The following is a 21494-nucleotide window of genomic DNA, read 5'->3' as shown; positions in this document are numbered from 1 at the left end:
AACATGACTATTTCTAGGGCCTATACATCTCAAAATTCATGTAGCCTCCTCTACCATGACTGGTGCAGAAAGCATCCTTTTTCATTTCTTCCACTACAGGAAGAAAAGCGCCACAATACAGAAAATATGACTTTATTTTCCACTCTTGGATCGTTGATCTGTGTTCTTTAAATCCATCAAAAATTTAGAAAATAGACACGTACTCTTCAGAAAAACTATGCAGTAACCATCTCAATGTGCTAAAAAACATGAAGTCATGGTTTTCTTTACTTCTGCAGCTCACTATCCGCATGTGCCGCCATCCATAATCCATCTGCGCTGTGGGTTTCAATGCTCACTTGTTTCATGCAGCTGTACAGGTAGACACTGATTTAAGTTTGTAAGCAAAAGTATCTACAAGATGTGCTGTTTTTCAGCAACACTGAAATGTCTGATATACATCTTAGGAAACTAGGACTTTCTAACAGTTTTAAATGTAAAGGAAGGTTCAGTTGTCAATTTTAGGATTTTGCAATGTGTAATTCAGGACCAAAGTTATGGGGGGAAATGTCATTTAAGGCACAAATATTTCAGAAGTCTTAATACCTGTAGGCAAAAGACAGATGCTATGATGTAGGCCTGCACCCGGCCAATATTGCTACCCTCCATTTCTTCAAGACAACCAACACATGTAATTCCTGGCATTTTAAAATACACAGTCTGAAAACTTTGAAATGACAATTCTATCAGCAGTAGAGAGAGCAATCTCCTTACCAATTATCACCTTTTGGTCCCATCTCCTAGCTTAGCGGTTGTTAAGAGTCCTTTTTAGCCTACATGAAACTAATCTGCCTGTCACTCATGGCCACCTCGACAACTTAAGTAAGGAATATGGTTCCCCTGTTCCAGGATTGGGTAAATTTTGGCCCTCCAGATGGTGGTGTGCTATAACTCTCATCAGCCCTAGTCAGCCTACCCAATGGTGAGGGATTACTGGAGTTGCAATCCAATGACATCTAGTGGGCCACAAGTGGCCACCCCTATCCTATTCCTCTGTAACCTGAATATTCAATGATGCCCTACGCTTCATCAATGAGTATGAAATCCCTGCAAGGAGCCAGTATAAGTAGTTTGTTTGCTTTAAAGTACCATTCTGCTTTCCCTTAATCCCTGCTCTTAATGAAACCCTTCTTTAATCTGGAATTGGGGTTTGCAGTGAGTTTGTGACAAGCTCCAGACAACAGCTGTCTCCTCACCCACCCTGTCGCTTGTGGATATGCTGTAGTTTGTAGTTAAAAAGACCCAGGAAAAACAGGCTCAAGATTGTGCATGTTCTCTTGTCTTTGTGAAGACTGGAGAGGCTGTGTTACCTGTTAATCCTTCTGCCAATACAGTTCCAAAGGCTTGACCCATTCAAGTGTAAAGGAAGAAATAGGAAAATAGTGGCAAACAGGGGTTAAAGCAAGTATTGGCATAGAATACTGTCCTACCTAATGAGACTGGTGGTCACAAATACTTTTACAAGTATGCTTGGTGATGATCAACTCTCAAGTTTTATTATATTAAGCAAATAAAAGAGAGTTCAATTCAGAAATGCAATAAATTTTGACCAAAACATGATGGTTAGCTCATACTGAAAGAAATTTACATGTGCTTCACTTCTAAATGAAGAAGTAGGAAAGAAAGACATCAGAATATTATATATCTCAAGAATGATCTTTGCTCACAATAATCCATGATTTATCAAAAGTTGTGTGGAAATAGTCATTAGAAAGTGACACTGCTGAAAGTCATCAAAAGTGATACTCTAAATTCTCCCATGATTAGCTGTCAGCTCAAGATCAGCAGCTATAGCAGGGTCCAGTCTGCATGCCTTTAAAACACAAAAACAAATGATACGATGGGGAAAAATTGTACACTACAATAGAAAACAAATATGTCAGTACATTGCATTAACTCTGTGCTAGTACATGCCATTTCTTAAAATACCTTGAGTTAAATCACTTAACTAAAAATACATGCAAATCCATAATCTGCAGTTTCCTTTTTTGAAATCCCTTCCAAGATGGATAAACTGATCTGATCAGGCAGCTAATGTATAGTAAAGGTTTGGCCTGTTGCGACAAATCATCCATCTCTTTCCCATTGTTATTTGCTGCTTGACGTATAAATTGGCTCTTGATATATATTCAGAGGGATCAAATTTTGCAGCCTTTGATGGGGTAGTACATGGATGAGCAATCTTTTCAGGTGGAGGGTCTACATTGGCCCCTGTGGAACCCATTTGGTGCTACATAAGCTGCTGGTGAGTAGGGCTGTGGCACTCTTTCTCACTCTCACACATGCGTGCAGTCTATGATTGCCCATAAGTGGTGCAGTAACACATGTGAATGCTCCCTCATGTCAAAAACTTTTATCTCAGAAAAGATAGCTAAACTCTTCAGACATGTTAACTTTCTAAATACTTAGAGATTCTTCTTGTGTGGGGGGAGTGTTCAACATATGAGTCTTCCACATTTAATTCTTCTGATTTTCTATAATTGGCCCCACATTATTAGGTACATCTTATTTTTTTAAAAAAAACAAATTTATGATTCCTTTACTGATGCAGGATAGTTCAGACATAATGCTAAACCTTAGTTTAGTGTAACGAGAATGTGTTGAGCCTCCACTTGGGCTCATGCCCTCCCTCTCCTCCTCCAGCATGGGCCACAAGGAGGAGTTTAGAAGCTTTTGCTTCCAATTTTGATTAACCACAGCTTGCCATGTTGTCTGAACCCTAAACCATAGTTAATAGAAATAAGCCAACTTTAGTAGAAATAAGTTAGTAGAAATAAGCCAACTTTAAACCATAGCTTATGAAGCTGTCTTGTTTCCATTAACTATAAGTAAGATTAACCACAGTTTGTTGAGGTTTAGATAGCATTCTAAAAAAGGTTAACATATAAAGGAAGTGAAAGCTTCCATTCTCATAGGGATGAAGAACGCATGAGCCTGGATGGAGTCTAAATTTGCTCCAAAAGAAGCAGGTGGTATTCTCACATAAGCTTGTCATTTAGTTCTCAGAGCAAATACAGTGCTGAATCCCAAATGTCTGTACCTCTAACCACCATGTGTAGAAATGTTGTGTCATCTAAGTATTCTATTTAGACTTCATTACTATTATTTATTACATTCATATCCCGCCTTTCCCCCCCCCCCCAAGGAACCCAAGGCGGTGTACATAATCTTCCCCCTCCTCTCCATGCTATCCTCACAACAACAACCCTGTGAGGTAGGTTGGGCTGAGAGTCTGACTGGCCCAAAGTCACCCAGTGGGTTTCCATGGCTGAGTGGGGACTAGAACTCGGATTTCCCAACTCCCAGTCCAACATCTTAGCCACTATACCACACTGACTCTTTATGTATGTATTCCCTGTTTGCACTGTGTAGTGACTGCCATGAAGTGAATTTTGACATTCTGCTACAACAAGGTCAGTGAGGAGGGCATACTTTCAAAGAAGTGTAACATGCATTGCATGTCCTACCACATGCCAGACCAATGATGGTGGGAATCTAGTGTTTGTTTGATAAATGCAAAAATCACTACCTAGTAGGAAAAGAGGAGTCATGGAAATTTAAGCTCCTTCAAATTTTCATAAGCACATGCACTGGAATGCAACATAATTTGTCAAAATAAGTGTCCCAAGTAAAAAGGTCCCTAGACCATTTTTGGAACGTTCAGGGGCAGTTTTATAATTATAATTTGTTGCAAATGCTATTAACTTGAATGTAACAGTAAAATAAAAGGGGTCAGGGATATAAGCTTCAAATCCAGATTATCCAGGTTAAAGAATTAACAGAGCACCCCCAAACTTACCTTGGAATAATATTTTTTAGCTGCTGCTAAATCTTGTTGTGTTCCTAGGCCAAGCTGGAGACATCTAGCCAAGTAGAAGGAAGCCATTGCAAGTCCTCTAGCTATGTAAAAAGGAATGCAGTCTGTTGTCTTTGCTATCTTTTCAACATCATCATTCTCTGCGATTCTATTTGGATTCACAACACAAGGTAAAATTTTAGTAATTTGAGAACAGATGGGAATAACTGGCATAACCAATGGGAGCATTTTGTGCCAAAATCCAGTGGACCATCTGTGCAAAAATACTGCATTGATAGTCAATCATCACAGTACGCGCGTTACTAGGTTTTTACATAGTTACATATTTTCACACACTGAGAGCCAGTGTGGCGTAGTGGCCACACGTAGTGGAGTCGAGAGATCCGGGTTCTAGTACCTACTCGGCCATGGAAACCCACTGGGTGACTTTGGGCCAGTCACAGACTCTCAGCCCAACCTATCTCACAGGGCTGTTGTTGCGAGGATAAAATGAAGAAGAGGAGGAGGATTATGTACACTTCCTTGGGTCCCTTGCAGGAAAGAAGGTGGGGTATAAATGTAATAAATAAATAATATTTTACATCATAAACAGCTACTCTTGAAACATTCAGTGAATGAATGCAACATAAAAGTGAAGAGCAACTGCTAACTGATCACAGAATATGAACAGGTTCTATTTCAAGGTCTCTACACCTGAGAATTTAAAGATGTTAGGATACCAGAGATCTTTAAACAATATGTGCACCAATCTTACTTCCAATGCGGACACTGAGCTCTAAGCAAGCAGGGAGTGCCCCATGTGAGGAAGAACAAGCCCTGAGTCAGGGAGGAAAACAGGGCAGTCCTTGCACAGACAAAGCTCTCCGTGATGACAGTAAAGTTCTACAGAATGCGTTATTTCTTAGACATTGGAGCCCACTATTTATAAACAGGTATGACCTAATTCCTCAGCATCTTTGTTGAGAATGGTTAATACAGAATGCCTCTGGTCATTTACAGACAGGCCCAGTTCAGATGTAACAATCTCAGGCTATAAACCATGGTCTATTGCAGGGGTGGGAAATTTGTGGTCCTGATTTTTTGGCTTAGAACTCCTATCAGCCTTAGCCAGTATAGCCAATGGTGAGGGATCATGGGAGTTACAAGCCAAAACATCTGCAGGGCCACAGGTTGTGCAAAAACGGGCAGTTGTGCCTTTGCACTGCCTCCCTTCTCTCACCCAGTTCCAATGCTGAGATCGTGGCTTATTTAAACCACAAATTCAACTGAAATGGGAAACTATGGTTTCATTTCTGTCTACTCATCAGAATACGAAACCAGGAACTGGGATGAGCAGGGAGTATGTGGGCACATGGATTGTTTTCAAGCTGCTAAACCATGGTTTATCAAACTGAGATTGTTACTTCTGAACCATGGCACTAGAACTGGTGTTTGACATAGGCTGTCTCCTACTTGTCTTTCTTGTACCCTCTGATCACAAGTGCACCCCTTATGTCCTTCAGCCACTTTTCATGCAGAATCCAAGTCACAACGACTGATAAAGCTCCTGTCCCTTGTAAATAGCAACAGAAGCTCTGTCATAGTTTTTATGCGTCTTCTCACTCAGCAAGATATATATTAATGGGATGTTTGCCTGGAGAATATAAAGAGAATGTTGACAGTGCTTCTGTTGCTATTTATTCTGTGTGGGAGGGGGAAGTTAAAGACTAAGCATTATAAAGAGAGGACTCTGCAACAGCTTCTGTTGCTGTTCTCACTATGGAAAAGAAGAAGTGGTTACATGTCTTTATCTTTGCACTGGCTTGCAGGGGTGTAAGTAGGCAGAGTGTTAGGGCTTTTTAGTTTAGAGAAAAAGAGAAAAAGATGACTTAGGGTAGGGGACATGATATAAGCTTATAAAATTAGGCATGGAGAAAACGCATGGACATTTTTCGACCTCTCCATAATGCTAAAACTTGAGGTCATACAATGACATTGACTGTCAGTAATTCAAGACAGACCAACGAATTTCACATATATTAATTATGGAATCGGGGCCACAAGATGTGGTGATGGCCAACAGTTTAGATGGAGGATCCATTTACCAATAGATGTTAGCCATGCTAGCTAAATGCAACCTCTATATTCAGAGAGACTCTGCCTATGGTATCTATTAGCAAATGTTCTAATAGCTACGCATACTTTTTAACAGGAAATCATAATCTAATTAACAATAATTGAGAAAATGACAGTGCTGATTCTCTTGTCTGTTCTTGGAAGACATCCAAATGCTTTAAAACTGGGGGTGGTGGTTGTGTTGATGAAGTAACCTTTTAGGTGGAAGAGAAGGATTACTTGGCACTGGAACTTATTAATTTTTGATCAACTGGAAATTAAAATCATTATTTATTAAAGAAAAATTACATGAGGAAAACGAAGCCCTTATCCAGTCCACCATCATCACTTCCCTCATTTATAGTCAGGCACAAAATATATAATTAAGCCATGTCTGGATCAACTGATAAAGATAAAATCTACTGCCATGAATGTAACAGATTCGAAGGCAAAACAGCAAATAATAGTTTTGAAGTTTTTCACCTTTTGCTGGAGGAAGGGGGAGAGTCAAAGGGAAAGGAGATCTAGCTGTAATGAGGAGAATGCTTTTGCTGATCTTTCTTCCTTTTTTTTTAAAAACAAAAAAAATCAAAAACTACCATATTTGCCCCTATCTGTATTTGGGAATTTGATCTAATGCCTTCATTTTCCTCATTAGCTGAAATTAACTCACCTTTTGGCAAACTCAGCAGCTTTGGTAAAAAATTTTCTTCTGTAGTAATACTCCACCAAATGACCTTTAGCATAGACATTTCCACGATCTGATGCCTGATTCAGACACTCCAAAGCAGCCTTTAAATTCTGAGGTACACCATGTCCATAAAGATACATAAGCCCAAGGATACCCTGAGATTCCAGGCTTCCATTCCCACAAGCTTCTGAATGCCAAAAGAATGCCTGTGGGAGAGGGAAAAGGTTTCCATAATTCATTTGGGGGTGGGGGGGAATCACATCTCACTTGACTTGCTACATACAGGCAATGTGTGTTCTGATGGATTCAGTGCTGAGTCCATAGAATGATGCTCAGGAGCAAACCTCATTGGACAGCAAAGAACGTAAATAACCTTCGATCACCAAAATGTAAGGATTACTATATTATATGTAATAGGCATCCTCAAGCCAATTCATTTGAGGCCTCTATTATATATATATATATATATATATATATATATGTGTGTGTGTGTGTGTGTGTGTGTGTTTGTGTGTGTGTGTGTGTCGCTCTAGGTTTATTATGAAAGTTAATTTTGTTTTGTTTTTTAATTTCTATACCACTCAGTGGCCAAAGCTCTTATGAAATGCTCTTTTAAAAAGTGATAAACACCAAATATACATCAGGAGAGACTACAGATGTAAAATCTCTGGAAATTTTGAAGCTGTGGAAAAGAAATGGTTTTTTTCCCTGTTTGTTTTCCAGGGGAAAACTGAAATTTTGGGGGAAATTGGGGGAGAAAAAGCAATATTAGCACTTTTTACAGATTGAAAGTCACTTTCTTACTTTAGGAACATAACATGTAATTATGTACAAATGGTTTGGCATAAAAATATTACATTTGGTATATTAAAAGTACAGTGCATCCAAACAATTATTACGAACAGAATTTACTTTTTAAATTGTTTACTTTTTTTATAACAAATGGAGTTACAAGCTCCTGAACTGTAAGGAACCTCTTTGGTTTTGCTAGTTCATGAGGAGCAGGCAAAAAACAATTAAAAACAAAACAAAACAAACCATCAATATTAGTAACAAAGAAAATTATTTATGTCTCCGCTAGTCCTCCACAGTGTCAAGCAGACATAAAGCACCCATTCCAATAAAAAGGAGGGACCAAGATTCAATGAATATGCATGAAATTTAATCGGACTCATTTTCTGAGCTATAGCTATCTCTATCAGTTTCAGTCTCTGCTTCAATGGCAGTGCCCCCTAGAGGCAGAAATGCATCTTGCTCTTGCATTTGAGAGTTGTCCTCGGTGCACAGAAACTGTAATAATCTGATACTCTACATAATTTTTAGAAATCATTGAAGAAGTAAATATCTGAACACGTTGTCTTAAACATTGTATTCATCATGCTAAAATAAAACATTGCTTAATCCATTTTTTCATTCCCCCCTAATTTTTCCAATTTTTCAGAACCCCGCCCCAAAAAAGTTTCAGAAAAGAAACGGGGGAGGGGAACGTTTGTTTCCCCAACTTTTCTGGTCCCCCCCCCCCCCCCGGGCCTTCACATCTCTAGGAAAGACCCTCTTCATTTAGGGAAAGAGTTTTTTCCCAATCACACAAGAAAGATCTGCCTGCAATAGCAGCCCCATGCGGTGCCAATCTCAATTCCCATCACAATGCTCATCTGAGCCTTACTCCTATAATGCAAATGGAGATCCACATAGAGACGCAGTTGCTACGGATGTTTGCTTGCAGCAGGTAGTGGATGATGTTTCTGTGAAAGTGGTTTCTTTCCTTGCCAAAAAGAGTCTGCTTCAAAAGGAACCAGGTACGTAAGAAATATTTAAAAAAAATCTGCTTTTACTGCCTTTCATTATATACCAGATACAGCCAAATGAAGAGTTTAGATAATTCAGATTATTGATTTTATATTTTTGTCCAGCTGTTGGCTTAGCCTATTGCTGTTGCTTTTATATTCCCTTAATTTCTGTCATCTCTAAGATGCAACAGCGTCTTCCCATTGGGCCACAATGAACACACAATTGAATCCAAGCTTAGAAAAGTCAAACAACAGAACACTACCTTTTTCAGATCCTTTGGATGCCGAGCTGAATACAACATCCCAAGTGCATTTTGAGCTTTTATGCTTGCTTTGGGATTCCCATGGTCTGCAGCAAAAAGCCATAATCTGGAAAACACAGGAAACCATAAGTGACTCGGCTGGCCCTTTCCCCAGACACATTCACAGCTGCCCAGATGCATCAGCATCAAGAGTGGTGGTTGAGACTAGGAGGGTACCTGGGAAAAGCAGGGCCCCACCTTGTCTCCCATTAAGAACATAGGAACATAAGAAGTGCCCTGATGCTGGATCAGACCAAGGGTCCATCTAGTCCAGCACTCTGTTCACACAGTGGCCAACCAGCCACCAGCCAGGGATGAACAAGCAGGACACGGTGCAACAGCACCCTCCCACCCATGTTCTCCAGCAACTGGTGCACACAGGCTTACTGCCCGAATACTGGAGATAGCACACAACTATCAGGGCTAGTAGCCATTGATAGCCTTTGCCTCCAAGAATTTATCCAACCCCCTTTTAAAGCCATCCAAATTGGTGGCCATCACTACATCTTGTGGTAGTGAATTCCATAATTTAACTATGTGCTGTGTGAAGAAGTACTTCCTCTTATTTGTCCTGGATCTCCCACCAATCAGCTTCATGGGATGTCCCCTGGTTCTAGTATTTTGAGAGAGGGAGAAAAATGTCTCCCTATCCACATTCTCCATACCATGCATTATTTTGTACTCTATCATGTCTCCCCTTAGCCTCCTTTTTTCCAAGTTAAACAATCACGGTTGATGTAACCTTCCCTCATAAGGGAGATGCTCCAGCCCGTTAATCATTTTAGTTGCCCTTTCCTGCACTTTTTCCAGCTCCATAATATCCCTTTTTAGCTCATTACCCCCGCCAGGCACAATCTACCACCTCGGTTAATTCCTACCAACATAGCCAAGTAGGAATAGCCAAAGGCTGAAGGTGTGTGTGAGTGTGCGTGCACATGTTAGTGTATACATATATATGGTCCATGCATACCTGACCTGCTTCAAAACGGCTAATCTGACATGCCCACACAGCACAGATTATTTATAAAGGACAAAATCAAAGCCAGCCATGTTGACCATAAGAAAAATATGCCAAATACATTATTAGTGCATTATGTTTATTAAGCCAACTAAAAGATCACAAAAATGAGGAAGCTTTCAAAATCTCCCCAAAGAGCAGACCACTCCCACCCCACTTCATCTTGGGACTGTGAACATGCAGACACTGGGCATATCTGCACCACACGGTGTAGAGGGAGGGAGGTGGGACAATCCCGGACTTACCTGCTTCTGGGATCGTCGCAGGGTATCTAGACATGACGCACAACACCCCAGGAGGAAGATGACATCGCACCCGCCCTTTTGTTTTTTGTTTTTAAGCCAAAATGAGCGCAGGAGCGCTCCACCAAAAAAGTAAAGTGTTTTTTTTTTAAAAAAAAAAAATTATTCCCGCTCCCCCCACTCCACCCCCGATGGGCACAGAGCTCCTGAAAAGCTCCGTGCCCTGTGCCCAGGTCCCGGCTTCTTGTGGTTACTCGCAAGGAGCCGGGACGAAACCGCGATGGCAGGCCACACCTCCTGTGGTCTCGGGATCATCCTGAGACCGCCGGAAAAACCATGTTTAAAGGGTAGGGCGATATCCTGCGACAAGGGAGGGATCATCCCTCCCTGCTCCCAGGATCCCCTGTGCATCATGTGGACACACAGGGACGATCCCAGGACCATACCCGGGATATTGCCCCATGTAGACATGCAGACACTGTGACTTCACCATCAAGTCAGCCTTTTTCTTCTATCCCTCCCATACCCCCACCCACTGCTTGTAACATCTTGGCTGATGAAGAGATCAGGAAATCTTGAAAGTTTGTACATTTGGGCCAGTCTTTTGGTTCACCTAACCCTAACCCTAATAAAAGTATTACACTAATGGGAACTTCAAGGAAATCTTACCTTTCAGCCTCTTTTTCGGAAATCTCTGTCCCACATCCTTCATAGTAAGCTCTGCCAAGGTTGTATGCAGCAGCAAACTTTAAATGTCTTACTTTTGGGGAGGTAGAATTGATAATCTTCTCCATATATCCAACTCCTTTTTTCTATAGGTTACCAAAAAACCCAAAATAAAATAAATAACAGTGCAAGATGGAGTACTGGAATTACTTGACGGTAAGCAGCTTAACCTGGCGAGTGCCTGTGTCGGGGACAAGTGTATTCATGAGGCTGCCATCTCTGGCATCAAGTCAGAGGGAAGTGGGCTGCTGCCATATAATGCCTTTCTCTTCATCCTCCTTTACTGGGAGATGAGGGGAAATTCCTTTTGGAGTGCTTCCATAAGAGGCTTTTACAGTGCAATCGCCCTGCCTAATTTACAGAATTTTACAGGCAGGGGCCAGACATCATCAACATCCATTTATAGCTCCTTTTGTGGGTTTGTTTGTTTGGACTTTCCAATAAAGATCTGTTAAGGAGGAAGAGACGGATTAGTTGTACAATGCAACTTTGGTTGGTAGCATTAGGGGCCCTTCATCCTGAAGCATTATTATTATTATTATTATTTATTTATTTATTTATATAGCGCCATTAATGTACATGGTGCTGTACAGAGTGCACTCTTGGTCCAGCTCCCTTTCAGGTCCCCAGTCATGCTTTCTCCCAACCTCCACAAACTACTGCAAGGTATCGATTTCACACACATGCATGTGCTTCTTAACTGATGTTACTTCTTTTATTTGGCTAAACATATTTCCTTCTGGGGAAAACATAGCCCCCTTGTATGTTCAACATAATATTGCCCTCTAGTGGCATTAGGAAAGATTTCACTGGATGAAGACTGATTGACATTTCTGTAATCATAAAATTGAAATATTTTATTAAATAGGCAGTGCATATATTACTTAAATAACATCCTTGAAACAAACCTTATTTCAGAATCCCCATATGGACACAATCCAATCCCAGAATGGACACAGCATTCAGGCCATAGGGCAGCCTTCCCTAACCTCTGAAGCCCTCCAAATGTGTTGGACTACAACTCCCAGCATTCCCCAACCCATCAGCTACACACACACACACACAGCACAACAGACTCTTGGAGGCATATCCTATCAAGTCTGGTCTTCCTACCAGATGCAAACTAGTTATGCTCCAGAGCACTAATAATTTATACTGAGTGGAGTGGGACATTTTGGATGGAGATATGGGAGTCATGCACAGATTTCTGATATGCCTGTTGGGCGAGAGAGAGGTGGCTGTTTTCTATAGACTACAGCAGGGGTTGGTAGAAAGGTAGACCAAGATCTACTAATAGATCTCTGGATGATTTGTGGTAGATCAGCAACGATTTCTTACTCCCAGTTGTTTAACAATAGCACTAACAAAATGACTCCCCCACCACCATAAATCATACTACTGATATGAAGAAAGTTTGAGGGGAACCAGGAGTGGGTTTTTATGGGTAAGATCTGTGAGTTCAGTGCAGTTTTGGTACTCAAAACAAATCCCAAGGCTCAGAATGCTTTCATTCAAAGTGTATTCTTTGGTGCCAGGCACCAGTTGGTAGATCTCGGGATTCTAATAAGAAACAAACCTGAAGACTGACCACACCAGATAAGAGCTTATAAACAGCAGGGCTGGCCCAAGTCATTTTTCTGCCTGAGGCAAAGATGGCACCCTCTCCCACTTCTAAAGCTGACTAGATTGTTTCTCCAATAGTTGTCTGTTGAATCTGAAGGCAGCAGGCAAGGCTAGGGAGTACAGAGCAGGCTGTGAGGTACACAGCTCTCTCCTCCAACACCCTGCTGTCACCTCCCAGCATCTGCCGCCTGAGGCAACTGCTTCACCATAGCTAATGGTAGGGTTGGCCCTGATGAGAAATGTCTGTGCCTGAGCATTGTGCCTCTGGTAGCATTGGCTTATGTCCACCATCTTTAATCAATTTTAGGCTTAGGTCATTTAGCGTGCAATTCTATGCATGTTTAGGCAGAAAAAAGTCCCACAACTCCCAGCATTCCCCAGCCAGACATGCTGGTTGGAGAATGCTAGGAGCTGTAGGACGTTTTTCTGTCTAAACATGCATAGGATTGTGCCCTAACTTAGTCATATGATACTATTTGCATTTTTTGTTGTTTGAAATGTGTGATATCATTAAATAGCTTCCAATTTGCATGAGGTACTTTCCCCCCTCTATTCGGCACTGGTTAGGCCTCATCTTGAGTATTGCATCCAGTTCTGGGCACCCCACTTCAAGAAGGATGCAGACAAGCTGGAGTGTTTTCAGGTGAGGGCAATGAGAATGATCAGGGGTCTGGAAACAAAGCCCTATGAGGAGAGACTGAAAGAACTGGGCATGTTTAGCTTGGAGAAGAGAAGAGTGAGGGGAGACATGATAGCACTCTTCAAATACTTGAAAGGTTGTCACAGACAGGAGGGCCAGGATCTCTTCGCGATCATCCCAGAGTGCAGGACATGGAATAATGGGCTCAAGTTTCAGGAAGCCAGATTCCGGCTGGACATCAGGAAAAACTTCCTGACTGTTAGAGCAGTATGACAATGGAATCAATTACTTAGGGATGTCATGTGCTCTCCCACACTAGAGGCATTCAAGAGGTAGCTGGACAAACATCTGTCAGGGATGCTTTGAGGTGGATTACAACATTGAGCAGGGGATTGGACTCGATGGCCTTATAGGCCCCTTCCAACTCTGTTATTCTGTGATTCGATGATTCTATGAATAGTAAAAGTTAGTGGCTAAGTAAAAACTAATGAAAAGAAAATCCACCTTCTAGTTGCAACTTACAGGATCTGCTGGGGTCCCCAATCCATCGTAATATATTACACCTAGCTGATACATGGACTGAAAATCTGTGTTTTGTTCAAACTGCAATAACGCGTCGTCATACCATCCCTGGACAACACACAATGAGAAATCAAATGCTTAGGATTAAACAACCTACTGAAATTTTCAGAATACAATTATGCAATTTTAAAATAAAATAGATACCATCCTCTGATTATTTATTTATTTAAGTATGTGCATGGGGGCAGAGAACACAAAAATCCAACTGAAAAACTGTTACCTGGTATCTTGGAAAATGGAAATTAATTATACCAATGACAGACACTACTCAGTCAAATCCAAACAATGCCTTCACCCAAGACTTGACAAATGTACATTCAGAAGACAATACTTGGAACAGGAAGCAGCTGTTTGCTCTCCTCTTAAACAGGCCAGAACGTAAGTAGAAACACCACTGGATACACATTCTTCAGATGAAATCACTGCAAAAGAGCACGTCACTTGGATCCAGATCCTTGAGTGTGCTGCTCTGATGGGATGTGTGCACTGAACTGGAATGGGGAAGTCCTTATGGAGCCGGGTAGCTGAGTGGATTAATGGGATTCCCACTCACCCATGAAGGATCACTGGGCAAATATTTGCAGTCCTAAACACTGTGCACATAACTAGTCACAACTGACAACTAAAAACTAATAGCCTAGGATGGGTATTCACATTGAACTAGTACAGTGGCACCCAGATGGGCACAATAACATGAATATGCATCTGCAAAGCATGTGTCTGCACAGATCTGCCCTGACAGATTGGGCCACATTTGTTTAGAATTGTCCTTGCACATCTTCTGTAACTATCAAGCTTCATGCAGAAGTAACAGCCTTTGGATGACTTATGCTCACAATCAAAACCAGAGATGGCTGTCACAGCAGAAACAATGACACCTCATGGGAGGCCACCCAATAAGAATAGAGGCAAGGCCTGGGGGCTCAGCAACAAAGGATGGCTAACAGAGGGCCCTTGACTCACAAACTTTCCTCTCCCGTAATATTTTCCAGGGTGTTCGGGAGGTTTAACCCTTTCAAAGCACTCTACCTTTTGCTTGGGAAAGAAGATTAAGTTAAAAACATCAGAGTTTCATAGGGAGGTATTTTAGGTACTGACTCACAAAGAAGGACTGTAGTTGATTGGTAGAGTGTATGTTTTATACGCAGGAGATCCTAGGCTCAATCCCTGGCATCGCCATCTAAAAAGATCAGGTAGGAGATCATGGGGAAAAACCCTGCAGGAGACCCTGGATTGGTGCTGCCAATCAGAATACTGGCAGCAGCAATACACTGGGCTTGATGGACAAATAGTCTGGCCTGGTAGAAGGCAGCTTCCTAGGTTCATAATTACAAAAAAATCCTAAAATATTGGTATCTGGATTCATTCTTAACCCACCCACCCCATTTTCCATGTTGGTATTTTCCAGGGCAATTTCAAAAATATTTTTTTAAAGAAGTCCCACCTCTTCAAAATACAGTTGTCCTTTGAGAAAACATGCCAGAGGATCTCCATTGTTAATCCGCTTTTCCAGCTGTTCTTCAGCCTTTGCAAGCAGAAAAGCATGACTGTAAATATCTGTTTAAAAATAGAATGAGTTTTTGGTCTTAAAATCTTACAACAAACTAAATGCTGCAATCATAATCTGTAGTGGGGTGCAGAATGTTTTTCAATCCAGGAGTCACATTTCCTATCATGGCAGTGCAGCATGGGACTGGTAGGTGGAGCCAAAGCCCAAGGTGGGCGGAGATACAGATGGGTTTTTTTTTCACCAAGCTTTCCACAACAAACCATGTCCACTAACATAATCATATGCACAGTCACACATACGGACACACTTGGCGCATCTAGATGGCATATAGCAGTGAGGAGCATAGAGCACCTGATATTTATCCCCTCTGCAATGCGCTACACTGGGTGGTTAACAGCTGTATAATGCTAGGAATTAAAAATATGCCCAGTGAAAGAGCAGGGTGGCCATGACATGACCTGGGAAGAATGCCAAAGGTTGGAGCCAAAAGGCTGGTCTGTTGGATTAAGCCCATGGTCCAGAGGTTCCCTATCCCAGATCTATAGCATGACATCTATAATAGGTCTGCTTTCAATATGTGTTGAATCATATTAAATGGTCCCTTTAGTTCGCTTGATATTTTCTACATACAACCTGCTAATTAATGCTTCTTTAAATGTTTATGCAGCCAACGAAAATGGACCCAGTCCAAAGATCATTGCACGCAACAGAGTACTTGTACATGAGCACCAGCTAAACAGATGGTGGGGATTACATTGGGGAGAAAGGGCCCAAAATTCACCCAAAATTATTCTTTACAACATATCAAAGCTGACTGCACCATCTGTCAGGGAATATGCATGTGGAACAAATCTAGCATTCAGTGTGCGTATGTTTTTAAGCCACACAGCACCTTTGCATGCATTAGATTCCAAGGGGATCTATATACAGAATGCATGGATTGCCCTTTTTGAGGCAACGTGGCTGAATGTTTAACTTGCTTCAAAATGTACTTTGAAAGTAAAGCTGACACTGAAGAAAATTTGAGATCAAGGGGAAAACTCCTTGATTGTCTGAAGTTCTTCTCTTACTGATATTGGCAAGTGGGGGTAATTGATCACATCAGCGCTTGTTACTTGAACACTGGAACAGAGGAAGTAGAGAGGAAGCAACATTATCTGTCTACAAATGAATCTGACCTCTGTTTAGCCCAGGGAACACCAGTGCTGAGGAGTGTTACTTAACCATTTGGGATACCACTTGTTTAGGTTTAAGTGTAAGGAAGTTAAGTTAGGTCCCTTATTAGAAAACAAGTCCTATGTTATATACTATACTTACCCAATACAGAATCAATATTTCCATTGACAAGCACTGCAATACCGTGGATAAGGATGTTTCTGTACAATACATAGCTACTGATGTGATGCAGCAGACAACAGGAGAAACAGTGGGCTGCTTCACAACTAAAGTTAAATCATGGTATGATCCGCCCTGAGAACTTTTGTTATAGAATGTCTTATAAATAAAATATGTGCAAGAGCTGAAAAGAGCCCAAGCAAAACCTTGGGCTAATGCGCTCCCCACCCCCAACTTCTTCATCCTTCACCATTTGAAGAAGGACTTCACTTGTGTTTAGTTTCACTTTAAAAAAATCCTGGCTTGTTACAAATGAAGCAGCGAATTTTGTTTAAAACAAATTCTGGTCAATTTCTAAACACACCAGCTTTAAACCATGGTTTATTAGCTGACGTTTAAAGCTAACTAGTTTGTTTTAAACCATTAACAATGGTATGTATACGACACGCCAGGATTCTTTGAAATGGAAAAAAAATATGAGCAAAGTCCTTCTCCCAGCCACAGGGGGCAGGGAGAGGGAAGGCTGGGTGTGTGTGTCACGTTACGAATCTGAAGCTTTGCTCAGGCCCATTATTGCTCTTTGCACATAATGCTAAATCATGGTTTAGCTTTCTGTGAGAACCAGTTCAATGAAAGGGAAACAAATAGTATACTTTCATATCAAGAAGCCCTTTAGATTAAAGGGAAATCACGTTTCCTTACCATTGCTCTGCTTCCTGTTACTCTTCTGCATTTGAAACAAGCTGAATTACACAGAAAGAGAGCAGCGACCACATAGCCTGTAATTCAAAACCTCCCAGCCCATATAGTTCAATGGGATAGTGTTCTCTAGTGGGCATTTTATAGCATAACTTCGACTGCACATGGCAGGAAATTCCCACATATTCCAGAAGAATTGGGTTATCTGAGGTTTATTTTTAAACAGAATAATAGAGGAAAGGAGCGGAAGATACGCAGGAGGCTCACGATGTCATCAAAATGACCCACTAACTTCCATGAGTGTCCAGTCACAAGAGAACTATAAACCACTCTCTTAAAGAAGCCTCAAGAGTCCAACAGCAGCTACCCTGCTTCAACAGAGACTGCAGATTTTGTTACTCCTGTGGCAAAAGTAAGCACTGATGTACAGTGAACGTTCAACCTGCTGCACTTGGAGCCCTCTGTTTATTGGGAGCATAACCCATAGAACTGCACTTTAAATTATTTTCGCTATTTCTAAAAACAAAGCAAAGGAGAATTGCTATGGATGCTTACATGCCCTTTGCTCAACTTTAAAAAAAGTCTTTATTTCAAGTAGAAGAAAAATATGTCTTCAGTAGGTTATAACTATGAGCAAGACAAGAATCCGACCAAAGTCACCTTTTCCCAAGCATGGTTGTGGAACTTCTTGCACAAGGATAATATGAAAGTGAAACAAAGTGTAGGAAGAACTCTGCTAGCCCAACTTGAGTTTGCAGAATGACATCATTGGATACCGCAGAGCACAAGGGCAACCCACTATGCACTACTAACTAGGCGAACTCTAGAAAAAAATAATAAGCCATGCATTAAGAAGAAGCTCTGTTTGGGAGAATTAAACATGGACCGCAAAGTGAAGGCTCAGAAATAGTTTAAGACAGGCAATTTTACTGGCACTAGTTTCTTTCATATTGTTTACAAGATTGATTTCTATCTAGTGCTGTGCCAAACCTTTTTGTAATTTGAGTTTCAATGCAGAATTTGCCAGACTCCCTAATAAGCATGTTCAGGATAGCAGCCTTAAACAAATAGATTTGGAAAATGTAGGAACTCTTATTGCTGACAAGGTATCTATTATTAAACATGACAAGCTCAATCTAGTCCTACTACAGGCTCAGAAGCCAAGCATGGGAGATATCGTTGGGGCATCCTTCCCCAACCTGGTGGCCTCCAGATGTATTTTGACTACAACTTCCATTATCCCCATCTAGCATAGCTATGTTGGTTAGGGGCGCTGGGAGGCCATCAGGTTGGGGAAAGGTGCCATAGGACATAACAGAGCTCTTCCCTCCACTCCCCATGGCCTGCATGTAAAAGTCCACCTGCAGCAAACCATTGGGGAGACTGGGACACCTGTGCACACCTCCCATATCGCTTCCAGACCATTTATTCAAGGAATGCAAGCATGGCTTCTTCTAAACTGAATACTGGTAATATATCTGTTCTACTGATAGTATTCAGGGGACGTGGAAGGAAGAGCTGGTAAACACTGTAATTACAGAGACAAAGTATTATGGAGATGTTACTTTACCTGGGTTAGTTAGCCATTTTAATCCTATCGACTCAGAACTGGGGAGTTTCGAAATGATTTGGAGAATGGTCTCACTGCTATTTTCTCGAGGCAGCGGCTCACTGGACAGCTTCATTTCTTTCTTTCAAGTTATTCCTTTCTGTGAGAGACACAGGCCCACAAAAAAATTCTTACTTGTCTCTCCCTCAGCCCAGGATAAGAGCCCACCGCTTATCACCTAAGGGTTTTGGAGGAACATCCTGTACTGATTTTTAATATTGCCCCACTTACCTCAACAGGTTAGCACAGTGCCAGGAGCTCCTGTCTTTCAAGTGTCTCTTGGGGTGAGGGACACTCTGCATTTGGCCTGTGACAAATCTCCAAGTCTCCAAATGTTGAGAGGGCTGATTTGAGAGAGATTAGTAGGTGGCATTTGGTAAAACAAAGGGTGTTTCAGACTTATGCATATCTCTACCTAATACATCAAAGACATTGTTGAATTGGCAGGAGGTGGGGGTGTCACCTTGGGAGTTACAACTAACAAGAACTCAAATAGGAGGATTTTAAAAAGCAAACTCTTTGGGGGGAAGGGGCGTACTCTATGGTTTTTAAAAAGTATTTTCAAAGAGGGAACCATAGCCTGGTTCCCTTGGGCTCTGACATCTGCAGTGTTAGAATAGTATGACCATTGACAGTCTGGCATGGTTCTAGAATAGAATCTTATAAATTCAGTAGTTCCGCTACTTCCTGATGTATTATGGTGACATTAATCTTGATTGCTATTTATTATGATCATAACATTTACTTAGTATATTTTATCTTTCCCTTTCTCCAAGAAGATCAGGGCATGTGAGAGAGAGAGAGAGAGAGAGAGAGAGAGACTAACAGACTTAGGAGATACCATGTAGCTCCTTCAACTGCCTGCTCAATCTAAGTTCCGCAAACACCATCCCTGACAGATAGCTCCTCCAAATAAGCTTAAATATATCCAGCAAAGGAATGCCCAGTGCCCACCCCACACCCAGAAACCCTATTCCACAGTCAAACAGCATTTACCATTAGGACATTTCTCCTAATGTTTAGTCAAAATCTGCTCTCCTGGACTTTCCACCCACCATTTCTAGCTCTGCCCTCTGAAGCAACAAAAATTAAGTCAGCTCCATCTTTTGCCTTACAGCCTTTTAGATATTTGGCTATCTTCTGTTCTCCAGTGTTCCAGCCTGAAAAGATAGTTTTGAATATTGATTCCGTCTTCTATGGCAGGGGCAGGAAGATCTTCAGATTTTTGGACTTCAACTCCCAGAGGCCCCTGCCAGCATAGCCAATAGTCAGGAATGCTGAGAATTGAAATCCAAAAATATCTGGAGATCTACTTTCTGCCCACCTCTAGTCTATGGTATGGGCCAGCCTTCCCCAACCTGGTGCTCTCCAGATGTCTTGGATTACAACTTCCATAAGCCCCAGCCAGCATGACCAATGATCAGGGATGATGAGAGTTGTAGTCCAAAACATCTGGAGAGCATCAATTTGGTGGAAGACTGATGTAGGCTATCCCTCCATGTTATCTGCAAATCTGAGAAGCATCCTACAACCTTATTCAAGCCATGCCTTCTCTTCCCGTCCCCACTCTCGCTTTATTCTCTCAACAACCCTGTGAAGTACAGTATGCTGATGAGTGAAGATTTGACCATAGGTCTCCGCAGTCCTAATCAGATATGCTAATCACTATACCACATTGACCCAAAGAGCAAGAAAGAGTGAGACTCCCAGGGATTGTAGATTGAAGGCATAGAGAAATTTTGTTAAAAGAAGAGTGTTTAAAACCGCCACCCTGAGATCCTAGTGATATATGGTGAGATACAAATGTTTTAAATAAATAATTAAATAAAACAAGGAGAGGAGTGAGAAATGTTCAGGGACATATCAAGTAGGTAGAACCCTAGTTTTGCCAGTTTCAAGTTAGCTTTACTTCCTGTCCTAGCTACATATTTGCTCCAAAAGATTTTGAGCAAAATCTACTCTAGTCACACTGCCATATTTATTTATTTATTTATTTATTGCATTTATATCGCACCTTTTTTCCTACAAAGAACTCAAGGTGGCATACATAATCCTCCTCCTTTCCATTTTATCCTCACAACAGCAACCCTGTGAGGTAGGTTGGGCTGAGAGACTGTGACTGGCCCAAAGTTACCCAGTGAGCTTCCATGGCAGAGAAGGCACTAGAACTGGGATCTTCCGGCTTCCAGTCCAACACTCTAACCATTACACCACACTGAAGAAACACAACAAAAGGGACTGGGCAAGAATTAGCATATACAGGAACAAAGCTATTAAAGAAGATTTCCAAGCCATTGCTATGCAAGAACAATGACAAAACACAAAGAACAAAGCATACACAGGCTTTCTCCCACATGATATTCCAGCCAAGCACCAGTATTCTATAAGATGCGCTTTTACTAAAAAGGTGAGCAGTTGTTGAACTGCAGTAAGGGTTGTGCTGGTCAATGTTTTCTGCCTATTTTGCACTTTTAGTACTTAAAACCTATCCCAATATCAACCTGGGTCGCACTCCCTCTTGCCTAGAACAGAAGCTTCTGAGATTCAAGTAGTTTCACATTTTACTAACTATACTATGGTGGCAACAAGTGCCTTGGCAATTCTTTTAAAATTTTTTTTTAACATGGCACAAGTAACAAGGAAGGCTGTGACTCACTTCCAGTGGTCATAGACTGAAAGATATTAACCCAAGTCTGAAGAGGAAAAGTTGAATTCTTAACACATAATTCTACCAACCCTGGCAGCTCCTCACCTGCTTTAGGAGTCCCGTCATCCTG

The 21494-nt window shown here is 41.4% G+C and overlaps 1 protein-coding gene across 1 annotated transcript; it reads right to left on the bottom strand.

The window, feature by feature from the left end:
- Positions 1-1706: 1706 nt before the first annotated feature.
- LRP2BP (LRP2 binding protein) lies at positions 1707-18814 on the bottom strand. Its single transcript, XM_063135449.1, has 8 exons — positions 18679-18814; positions 15009-15121; positions 13505-13612; positions 10663-10805; positions 8695-8800; positions 6624-6847; positions 3839-4004; positions 1707-1852 (listed from the first exon to the last, which is right to left on the bottom strand). The coding sequence occupies exons 1-8, from the start codon at positions 18791-18793 to the stop codon at positions 1787-1789; spliced, it is 1041 nt and encodes a 346-aa protein (XP_062991519.1). The 5' UTR covers positions 18794-18814; the 3' UTR covers positions 1707-1786.
- Between the last annotated feature and the right edge of the window lie 2680 nt (positions 18815-21494).

The sequence above is a fragment of the Elgaria multicarinata genome, chromosome 10, assembly GCF_023053635.1.
Source record: "Elgaria multicarinata webbii isolate HBS135686 ecotype San Diego chromosome 10, rElgMul1.1.pri, whole genome shotgun sequence".
Lineage (NCBI taxonomy): Eukaryota > Metazoa > Chordata > Lepidosauria > Squamata > Anguidae > Elgaria > Elgaria multicarinata.
Note: the sequence above shows the minus strand (reverse complement) of the source record. Positions and strands in the feature narration are given on the sequence as shown.